Here is a 12500-nt window from a genome sequence, read left to right on the forward strand (position 1 = left end):
TAATTGGGTCGTCCATGACCTAACATTTATCTGTGGTGAAAATTCGTCAAAATGCATGGAGTAGTTTTGACGTAATCCTGTCCACAGGCAAACACACAAATAAATAAACAAATAATACAGTCAAATAGATAAATAAATAAACCGACTCGAATATATAAACTCCTTGGCTGAGGTAGTTAAAGCCATTTTAAGTATTCTCACTGCACAGAATTACTTTTGGCGCTCCTTTAACTGTTTTTTTCTCGATATACAACAGAATTTCCATTACGCCGTCAGATCAGACACTGGTTATATTGAAGCTCTTATGTAAGTCCTGCTACCTTTAAGTGGCCCTCCTCCCCCCATCGAAAAAAAAAATTAACTGACATTGCGAGTGGAATATAATGTATCCACTTGTATGGAGTAGTTTTTAAATTAGACAGTCCGCTATATGTACATATGTGAATCACTTTGAAAAAAAGTAAATATTCAAATTCCATATTTCCTGTAATGATATTCTAGGTTCAAGTGTATGTCGCTGCTTGTTTTAAAAAAGATAAACAGCAAGTGAAGAATCCTTTAGTGGTGCGATATATACAGTTTGCTTATACATATATAGATATTTTATCAAATCACACCTGGCATAGGTTCGATTGCAATCGTTATTATTTTAACCATTGTTTATTCATTCCTGCGCCGAAAAAATATACATCTAAAATTCAGATTTATCAGCGACATATAATTTTCAGAATAGACTTCAGATTATTCTATGAATATCAACGCCAACTGTTAATTTTGCCTGTATCGTGGTATCGTGATTTACTTTCAGATCATCTTTAAAAATTGAAATTTTTATTCCACCCACGGAACAAAATTTAGGTTATAAAGAGATTGGAGCTGCATAAACTGGAAATTACAAACTCGTGTTTCCCTTTTTATTTTGCATTCTGTCTCCAATTTTCATAAATGAAGAATGGCATTCTGTCAATCAAATTTTCAGATCACGTGTCCTCTGATGAAAGAATACTGTCTGGGTCTCATTAAAAATTGTGGAATTTATCCTAAAATAGGATCAACTGTCAAAACTAGATTGATCTCGATGGAAGTAAACTCAACCTTTATGCTCTCTTTAGATAACCTTAGAATACGGTAATTTCCTTTTGCATTCTCAAAGCTACCGAAAAGATTTTTCGAATAATTGTGAATGAAATGTTACCTTACTATTTAGGCAAAGGGAATGTTAGATAAAAAAGATAATTAGCATTTATTTCATGTTTAAAAACACAGACTAGGTATAAACAAACTCGGATGTAATCATGATTGCGTCGTGTGATTCAAATCACAAGGGAAAATAAAATTGTTTCAGGCAAAAGTCTCTACCCGCAGAGAGAGAGAGAGAGAGAGAGAGAGAGTGAGAGTGAGAGAGAGAGAGAGAGAGAGAGAGAGAGAGAGAGAGAGAGAGAGAGAGAGAGAGAATAGCGCATCAGTTGTATGTTGAACTTTCGGCCAGCTGTAGAAGTTTATTTAAATTTATTTCTAAATCCTTGATATTCTTGATAAAGAAACATTAAATATACATTCGAGCATTGGGTTCATCAAGTTTCTTTTGTCTGGTAGAAATTTTATTTCAACAGAAATCCATTGGACTTGCAATTATTTCATTTTTCATGCAAATTTTCTTTTTAAGAACCCGTGGATTTAAAAAAAGTCATGTTTTTGGCGTTTGTCAAATGTTTCACGTTTATAGCCCTGCTTATCTATAGCTCTTATTCACGAATAGAATATTTTTTCTATTATTTTTATTTGAAGTTATCTATTGGAAATGTTGATTAAAACCAATATTTTGTATGCTGATGTCTATTAACTGAATAATGTAAATTGAATTTTTATATTTAGTGAACAGTAGAACAGAACAGTTACACCAATAGGTCAAATAAACCAAAAATTGATGAAAAACGAAAATAAACACAAATCTTTATAAGATACACACACTGCTGCTGTTTGTCTGTAGAGTCAAGGATGTGTATTGTGGAGTGTATATTTGTTAATCATGGCAAGGAAAAGCGCTCGCGTGCCTTCCCCTGTCACGAGGGCAGTGGAAAGAGTAAATTCGCCCCTGGGTGAACCAATAATGATCTGGTAATAACTGTGGAGAGGAGGCTAATTGCGTATTAACTTACACTAAGTGGGGAAAATATTACAAAGAAATCCAAGAAGCATTTTAGGGAGTCTGCGTCCCATTCGTTGGTCAGTGATTAACTTTTTAAGATTCGGTTTGCATTTGGGTAATTTCGTCTGTAGTGCAAATAATAGTGTAAATTAAATGTTTCTCTCTCTCTCTCTCTCTCTCTCTCTCTCTCTCTCTCTCTCTCTCTCTCTCTCTCTCTCTCTCTCTCTCTCTCTCTGTATATATATATATATATATATATATATATATATATATATATATATATATATATATATATATATATACATATATGTATATTTATATATATACAGTATATATATGTATGTATATAAATATATATATATTTATATATATACAGTTTATATATATAAATATATATATACACGCACACATATATATATATATATATATATATATATATATATATATATATATATATGCCTAACAGCAAAACTACGTCAGTTAGCACGTGATATCCTCACTTACAAGATATATTGTATGTCATAATTATAGAATGTATATTCCGTACAATTGTTTTAAAAATATGCAGTCGCGTACATGTAACGAAAGGAGACTTCTAAGACTGGAAATTTTTTTTACACGAAAAGTATAAAGGTGAAATATAGTCAATAGATGGACTAGACATATTTTCGACTTTATAAAGATCAGATGGATAATTAAATTTCCTGAAAAAAATATAAAACTATACAACGAAGCCATCTCAATGAAGTTAAAAGAAATGCCTATTAAGATGAAAAAGAAAAATGGAAAGTAAAAGGATTCCATTTTATTGGGCTTGTCATCCAACTCACGATCAAGTTATCGGACCTATATAGGAATCCCGCTTGCTTCTAACCCGCACTATTACTTTATGATAAATCCATTACTGGCTGTCAGTTCGGAAATTTGTGTTAATTGATTTCGGCAATTTGCAAAACTTTCAACGGGTTCGAAAAGTCGAAAATTTTTTGGGAGAATAAAGTGGGGAATGTATTACTGTGATGCTGACAGATATTAAGACATACATACATATACCAAGGCACTTCCCCCAATTTTGGGGGGTAGCCGACATCAACAAATGAAACAAAAACAAAAAGGGGACCTCTACTCTCTACGTTCCTCCCAGCCTGACAAGGGACTCAACCGAGTTCAGCTGGTGCTGCTAGGGTGCCACAGCCCACCCTTCCCCGTTATCCACCACAGATGAAGCTTCATAATGCTGAATCCCCTACTGCTGCTACCTCCGCGGTCATCTAATTCTAAGGCACCGGAGGAAGCAGCAGGGCCTACCGGAACTGCGTCACAATAGAGACATAGATAAGAATAAAAAAGAATAAAAAAAACGAGATGTTTATTTTCTTGATAGTTGCTGTTTAATGTCTTTGCAATGTTTATATTCAAACGAACACATAGATACACTGTTAGATATTTGCATTAAAAAACTGTAAATTTCTGGCAACATTTAATCCTGGATTTTTACCATTTTAAAAACGGATATATTGACGTAAAATTACGGTCAAATATATTTTACTGAATTACGGTTGAGAACAGTATATTTTTACGGAGAATTTCCCATTAAAATTACGGTTTTTTTTTCTAATAGTGTATGTTTTTTTTTTTTTATCTGCAGCCCTATTTTTTTTTTTTTTTATTAACACTGTCCTTTTTATTGAGGTACTTATTATCTCAATTGTTTAATTTTGTGTCCTTTTGTAGCTAAACTTCCATCATTGCTATGATCATGGGAAGAAGATCCGATGGGTTGGACCTTCCTTGACCCTCTTCTGATAAAGGTCAATATTCTCTATTTATTCTCGCTGGCCACCTTCAACTAATAGTTCCCCTTTGTCCTAATGACTTGTCTTGGAAATCTTTTCGATTTATTTTCCAGATAATCGTTGTATGGTGAGATAATTAGGATATTGTACGATCAGCAATAGAAAATCTGTTGTCCCCTTTTATTATTTCTTGAGAATTCCTTTTTACAGCGTTTAATATGTATGCAAATGAATATACAGATATTGTATATATATATTATATATATATATATATATATATATATATATATATATATATATATACATTTATATTTATTTATATATATATAAATATATATATATATATATATATATATATATATATATATATATATATATATATATATGTGTGTGTGTGTGTGTGTGTGTGTGTGCGCGTGTGTGTATGGGTCCTCTTAGCTCTCTAGTTAGAGGACTGTTTATAAAGGAAGGAACTTGATATCCAGAACAGAAAGAGCGAGAGTGTTTGCTAGATAAGGATGTATGGTGCATTCTATGTGGCGGAGATTGATGCAGTGTTGGTGATCCATCTGCGTAAGTGTATGGCAGTATTACTATATGGAAGTTTTACTGTTCGAGGTGCGTCCAAGAACCGACAGCTAAATTATGAATGCACTTGTGACTATTGTGCTATATATATATATATATATATATATATATATATATATATATATATATATATATATATATATATATGTGTGTGTGTGTGTGTGTGTGTGTGTGTGTGTTTGTGTGTGCGTGTGTGTTAACGTTTATACACGTGGTCAGAGTAGTGGGCTGTAAACTGGTGAAAAATAAATATCTGGTAAAGGTGTAGAATGTTTAAGTAATAGATTTCAAAGAGTAGTTATTGATGAGCATCATAGTGAGCACAGGAATGCGACATCTGGTGTTCCTCAGGGTAGTGTTCTAGGCCCCATTACTTTCATACTATTTACACATGATATGTGGTTTGGCCTAGGAAACAAACTCGTTGCATATGCAGATGATGGTATTCTCTTTCCCTCAATTCTATCTCCTCAATGTAGATCTCGGGTTGCTGAATCCTTAATAGATATCTAAGTAAAATTAGTTCATGGTGTAAATTATGGAATATGAAGTTGAACCCTTACAAAACTCAAAGTATGATTGTAAGTAGTTCGAGGACAGTGGCATCTCAACATCCTGATCATTGCATTGATTTAATTTCTTTATCTATATAAAACTCATTTTGAATTTTATGCGTGATTTTTTTATGGCAAATTTACTCTTGAGGAACATTTCATCTTCAATGTCACTAAAAAAATTTTTTCTCTAAGAGTCTTTTAGTATCTTCGGTGATCAATTCTTCCTGAAGAAATGTTTTCACTGTTTCATTATACCTTTCTGGTCTTAAACAGCAAGAACTTGCGGTCTATTAAAATTTAATCACTATTCTAAATATTAATCTCTGGCACAGTCACTCAATTAGTTCTTTATGCATGTTGCATAAGATTTTTTATAATTTTGACCATCCTTTCCATTTAGATCTTCTTAGACTTCACCAGCATATACATAGTACTAGATATGCAGTTAATTCTAAAAGTTTTGCCTTCACCATTATGAGCCTCAACACTACACAGCATTCTAGAAGTTTTAATCTGGCTGTCATCATATTGTTGAATTATCTTCCTAATCAGGCAGTTGAATCGGTGGAACGGAAGAAATTCAAACTTGCAGAGAATGTTTTTATGTTGAACAGGCTGACATAAATCTCTCATCATAGTTTATATGGCAGATCTATTTTATCGTTGTCACTGATCTTAAGATATTTTATATTCATTAATCGTTACTTCTCATATATAATTCATTTATTTTCTTATATCGTTTCCTCACTGGGCTATTTTCCAGGCGTTTTCAACTAAGATTATAGCTAAGCTACTACTATTACTACTAATATATATATATATATATATATATATATATATATATATATAGAGAGAGAGAGAGAGAGAGAGAGAGAGAGAGAGAGAGAGAGAGAGAGAGAGAGAGAGAGAGAGAGAGGTAGACGTTTTCTTATAGAAATTAGTCTAGTTTCTATCCACATCTATTTGTGAAAACCATTTTGAGTTTTATTTGCTAATACATAAAGCTAAGGCCTTCTGTTTTTAGTCTTCTAATTATTACTGTTAAACTTCACATTGAGGATTTGATATATAAAAATATTTATTGTTTTACGCTTTCCCCTTTTCAGTAAGTTTTTTTTACTGTCGAAGAGTTATAAAGGTAGATAAGGTATTGGTAATAGTAATTATTTTTATTTCTTTTGGTATGGAAGTATTGAACTATGAAATATTATTATTAATAACATATTGATTATGATTAATAGAAAAAACATACGGATTATAATTATTAGTAATAGCATATGGATTGTTATTATTAATATTTTTATTTTCATTATGGTTATTTTTTTAATATAATTATTATTAGTAGTCAATTTAATAAAGAAGAGTTATTAAAGAGGTTTATCATTACGCAAATATTTCCGAAGTAGTATTTTCCATATATGGAAAATTCCCTTGAAAAGTTTTCTTATCAACGATCATTAAAAGCTTTTTGGATTACTCTAGAGCTATGGATTATTATTATTATTATTATTATTATTATTATTATTATTATTATTGTTGCTGTTGTTGTTATTATTATTATTATTATTATTATTATTGTTGTTGTTGTTGTTGTTATAAGTAATCAAATGGATAAAGAATGATTATGAAAGTTTTTGTATTATTACGCGTATAGTTGACTAATGTACTGTAGTATTTTCATTCACAGAAAATTCATTAAAAATCCAATTCTTTTGAAAATTTCTTAACGATCATAAATAAACATTTTCGAATTCACTTCGAATAATTCTACAGCTTCTCTCTCGAGACTCGTGAATATTGTATCTGTATCAAGTCTCTGTCTTTACAAATAAGTTTATGTCCTCTGATATCCTTTTTTTTCCCTTCCTTGTCCAGGTAAGTGGCACTCTGGAGAACACGGGCCACAGCGTTGTGCTGACACTGGACACTGGCAAAGTGCCACTCAACGTGACGGGAGGCCCCCTCTCTTATCGCTACCAGCTCACGGAGGCTCATCTTCACTATGGCGCCGTTGATCTCATGGGATCGGAACACACTATCAACGGGCGCGCCTTTCCTGCCGAGGTGGGTGGAAATGTTGATCGTTACTTTTGGCTCTAATGCGGTTTTCGTTGGCTTTTGTTGAATTTCTTCTTGGTTTATATTTTTTCCGTATTTAGAAAGATTAACAATATTTGACATACATAATAAGAGATAATAATCTCGTTTGAATGTCTATGTATTTTTACAATGTAGAATTATGATGACTATGTCGTTCTTACACAATTAAATTTGATCTGTAATTATTTAAACCCCCTCTCTCTCTCTCTCTCTCTCTCTCTCTCTCTCTCTCTCTCTCTCTCTCTCTCTCTCTCTCTCTCTCTCTATATATATATATATATATATATATATATATATATATATATATATATATATATATATATATATACACACATATATATATATATATATATATATATATATATATATATATATATATATATATATATATATATATATAGTGTATATATATCTCGGAGAGAAACCTCTTCTAAGACATACATATAATGCATACTTGTTTTATACATTTTATCGGGTCTCTTCAATGCAAAGCTTTATGAAACTCGAGAATTTCCCATATTTGGTTTTGATCAAATCATTTAATGTTATTTAGTACGTGTAAGATACGATTATGGGTGGAATTGTATTGGAATTTCTGTATGGATTAACTAACGCTTTCAGTAATATGATCACAATCAGTTTTTAAATATATATAACATATGGCTATTACAATTGCCCATTGTAATTATTCGTGCGCTGTTCTCATTTATTAGTAATGGATACATTATTTTATGGTATTGAACTGGATTGTCTTTTAGATTTATATTTGTTGAATACTCTCTCTCTCTCTCTCTCTCTCTCTCTCTCTCTCTCTCTCTCTCTCTCTCTCTCTCTCTCTCTCTCTCTCTCTCTCTCTCTAACTTGAGGAGATAACAAACAATGCTTTCCAGGGAGTCGTCGATCTATATATACAGCATATATTATCAAGTCGAGATTCTTCTGTTTTCCTTGTCCTCTATCCCCACAAGAGTCTATTTGTTTAATATTAATCTGCTATTCACAGGAAGAAAAAGGCAACAATTCTTACCAAGTGCAAACTCCTGTATTCATGAATTAAAGCCACTTTTCTATTCCGTAATGTATGGCTATTTTTTTTCTTCCCTCTGCGACACACATTTCATTCTTTTGTTTATGTTTTTTTCAGGATGCTTCTCTCCTCTTATTAACCTGCGATTTTTCTTTCCTCTTCCTTTCATTTTTCTCGAGACGCTCGTCGGTGCAGTTCTCTGGACTGTATGGAACTCTTTTGACCTTTTGACCTATGCAGCGAATTGTTGGTTTTTCGAGAATGGTAGGTTACAGCCCGGTTGTTAATGGGGTCGGGCTCCGAAAGACTAGCTAAGAACTGAAAAGTTCCCGTGTTCTAGATCGCACATTCTTAGAGGATTAGGTGTATGGTGTGTGCGTATGGGTGTTTATACTCGTCTCTCCCACCGTTATCCGTACATTAAGGGGTCGGTTGCCGGATTCTGCCTCTCCATAGCTTTCACCTTATCTCCCCATGTAATTATTTACATCCCTCTTGATCTTCTTACCCTAACAGGTTCCCTCTAAGAGCTCCTCACTCCCTCCCCACCATCCATCCACCACACGTGCCCACACCATCACTCGTGACAATCTTATCACCTCTGTAATATTTATTATGCCTGCCATTCTTCTTATTTCACTGTTTTCCAATCTTTAGAGCATTGACATTCTCATAATTCCCCTCAGCATTCTTATCTCTGTTCTCTCAAGCTTTTTCTTCTTTTCGTCTTAGAGCCCACGTTTCCAATCCAAACATTAATACCGGTCTTATTACTTTGCTATAAATCTTGATTTTTATCTTGGTTGGTATTTTCTTATCACGTAAACGTACCACTCCTGCTACCTTCCTCCACTTCCCCTAGACTGCTTTTATCCTTCTCTCAACTTCAGCATCAAATCCTCCCTTCTGACTTATAGTACATCCCAAGTATTTAAGTTATTCCACTTGTTGTATAACTGAACCTCTACTTCCATGTATGGTTACCTTGTCCATACCTTCCTTACTTCTCTCCATAGTTTCGGTTTTATACACATTTACTCTCAAGCCACCCCTCTCATAGTGTCTTGCCAATCTACAATCCTTCTTCCCAATTTTCAGCTGTAATCACTAAATCATATACATGTAGAAACTCCCACAACTATTCACCTCTGATCTCTTCACTTAACTCATCCACGACCACCACAAATAAAAAGGGCCTTAATGCTGACCCCTGCAGTAATCCAACATTATCTTCAAAGGTTTCTGTCTCCCCAACAGCTGTTATCACTTTTGTCCTTTGTACATCATCCCTACCATTCTAACCAACTTCTGGACTTTTCACTTCTTCAAACATCAAAACATTACTTCTTTTGGTATTCTATTATGAACCTTCTCTAGAGTTACAAGAACTCGGAATAGATTCTGGTTTCCCTCTAGCCGCTTTATTTGTAGCTGCCATGCTATATTTGGCATTTACAGTCCATCTCCCCCTTATGAATCAATATAGCTGTTTCCCAATCTTTACAATCTTTCTCAATCTCTCATCTAGTCCCTCTCGAAACATTTAAACCATGCTCTGTTAGTTTAATTCCCCTGTACTTATTACATTCCATGACATCACCTTCCTCCCAGTCTTTAGGCATTATTTCTTCTTCCCATATCTCTCTTAATAAATCCAAGCATCCATTTTGTCCATCCATATACCAAGGCACTTCCCCCAATTTTGGGGGGTAGCCGACATCAACAAAGAAACAAAACAAAAAGGGGACTACTCTCTACGTTCCTCCAGCCTAACCAGGGACTCAGCCGAGTTCAGCTGGTACTGCTAGGGTGCCACAGCCCAACCTCCCACAATTCCACCACAGATGAAGCTTCATAATGCTGAATCCCCTACTGCTGCTACCTCCGCGGTCATCTAAGGCACCGGAGGAAGCAGCAGGGCCTACCGGAACTGCGTCACAATCGCTCGCCATTCATTCCTATTTCTAGCATGCTCTCTTGCCCCTCTCACATCTATCCTCCTATCACCCAGAGCTTTCTTCACACCATCCATCCACCCAAACCTTGGCCTTCCTCTTGTACTTCTCCCATCAACTCTTGCATTCATCACCTTCTTTAGCAGACAGCCATTTTCCATTCTCTCAACATGGCCAAACCACCTCAACACATTCATATCCACTCTAGCCGCTAACTCATTTCTTACACCCGTTCTCACCCTCACCACTTCGTTCCTAACCCTATCTACTCGAGATACACCAGCCATACTCCTTAGACACTTCATCTCAAACACATTCAATTTCTGTCTCTCCATCACTTTCATTCCCCACAACTCCGATCCATACATCACAGTTGGTACAATCACTTTCTCATATAGAACTATCTTTACATTCATGCCCAACCCTCTATTTTTTACTACTCCCTTAACTGCCCCCAACACTTTGCATCCTTCATTCACTCTCTGACATACATCTGCTTCCACTCCACCATTTGCTGCAACAACAGACCCCAAGTACTTAAACTGATCCACCTCCTCAAGTAACTCTCCATTCAACATGACATTCAACCTTGCACCACCTTCCCTTCTCGTACATCTCATAACCTTACTCTTACCCACATTAACTCTCAACTTCCTTCTCTCACACACCCTTCCAAATTCTGTCACTAGTCGGTCAAGCTTCTCTTCTGTGTCTGCTACCAGTACAGTATCATCCGCAAACAACAACTGATTTACCTCCCATTCATGATCATTTTCGTCTACCATTTTTAATCCTCGTCCAAGCACTCGAGCATTCACCTCTCTCACCACTCCATCAACATACAAGTTAAACAACCACGGCGACATCACACATCCCTGCCTCAGCTCCACTCTCACCGGAAACCAATCGCTCACTTCATTTCCTATTCTAACACATGCTTTACTACCTTTGTAGAAACTTTTCACTGCTTGCAACAACCTTCCACCAACTCCATATAACCTCATCACATTCCACATTGCTTCCCTATCAATTCTATCATATGCTTTCTCCAGATCCATAAACGCAACATACACCTCCTTACCTTTTGCTAAATATTTCTCGCATATCTGCCTAACTGTAAAAATCTGATTCATACAACCCCTACCTCTTCTAAAACCACCCTGTACTTCCAAAATTGCATTCTCTGTTTTATCCTTAATCCTATTAATCATTACTCTACCATACACTTTTCCAACTACACTCAACAAACTAATACCTCTTGAATTACAACACTCATGCACATCTCCCTTACCCTTATATAGTGGTACAATACACGCACAAACCCAATCTACTGGTACCATTGACAACACAAAACACATATTAAACAATCTCACCAACCATTCAAGTACAGTCACACCTCCTTCCTTCAACATCTCAGCTTTCACACCATCCATACCAGATGCTTTTCCTACTCTCGTTTCATCTAGTGCTCTCCTCACTTCCTCTATTGTAATCTCTCTCTCATTCTCATCTCCCATCACTGGCACCTCAACACCTGCAACAGCAATTATATCTGCCTCCCTATTATCCTCAACATTCAGCAAACTTTCAAAATATTCCGCCCACCTTTTCCTTGCCTCCTCTCCTTTTAACAACCTTCCATTTCCATCTTTCACTGTCTCTTCAATTCTTGCGCCAGCCTTTCTGACTCTCTTCACTTCTTTCCAAAACTTCTTCTTATTCTCTTCATATGACTGACCCAGTCCCTGACCCCACCTCAGGTCAGCTGCCCTCTTTGCCTCACGTACCTTGCGCTTTACTTCCACCTTTTTCTCTCTATATTTTTCATACTTCTCTATACTATTACTCTGCAGCCATTCTTCAAAAGCCCTCTTTTTCTCTTCCACTTTTACCTTCACTCCTTCATTCCATCATTCACTGCCCTTCCTCATGCTGCCTCCAACAACCTTCTTGCCACATACATCACTTGCAATCCCAACAAAATTTTCTTTTGCTAACTTCCACTCCTCCTCTGAATTACCAGTTTCTCTTAATCTCACCTCGTCATATGCTATTTTCAACCTTTCCTGATATTTACTTTTTACCCCCGGTTTTATTAGCTCTTCAACCCTCACTAGCTCCCTTTTACATCCACCTACTCTATTCCCCCACTCTTTTGCTACAACTAATTTTCCTTCCACCAAAAAATGATCAGACATACCGTTAGCCATACCCCTAAACACGTGCACGTCTTTCAATCTTCCAAACATTCTTTTAGTTATCAACACATAATCCATTAATGCCCTTTCTACTACTCTTCCATTTGCCACTCTTACCCATGTATACTTA

At 35.3% G+C, this 12500-nt stretch overlaps 1 protein-coding gene across 1 annotated transcript in view; it reads left to right on the top strand.

Annotated features, from left to right (window-relative positions):
- Positions 1-12500, top strand: part of LOC137615979 (carbonic anhydrase-related protein 10-like) — a 291179-nt gene that overhangs the window by 245254 nt on the left and 33425 nt on the right. Inside the window, exon 5 of the mRNA XM_068345664.1 lies at positions 6966-7154. Within this exon, the coding sequence (XP_068201765.1) occupies positions 6966-7154 (189 nt within the window). The remainder of the gene's footprint in view (positions 1-6965; positions 7155-12500) is intronic.

Source organism: Palaemon carinicauda, chromosome 2 (assembly GCF_036898095.1).
Source record: "Palaemon carinicauda isolate YSFRI2023 chromosome 2, ASM3689809v2, whole genome shotgun sequence".
NCBI classification, from domain to species: domain Eukaryota; kingdom Metazoa; phylum Arthropoda; class Malacostraca; order Decapoda; family Palaemonidae; genus Palaemon; species Palaemon carinicauda.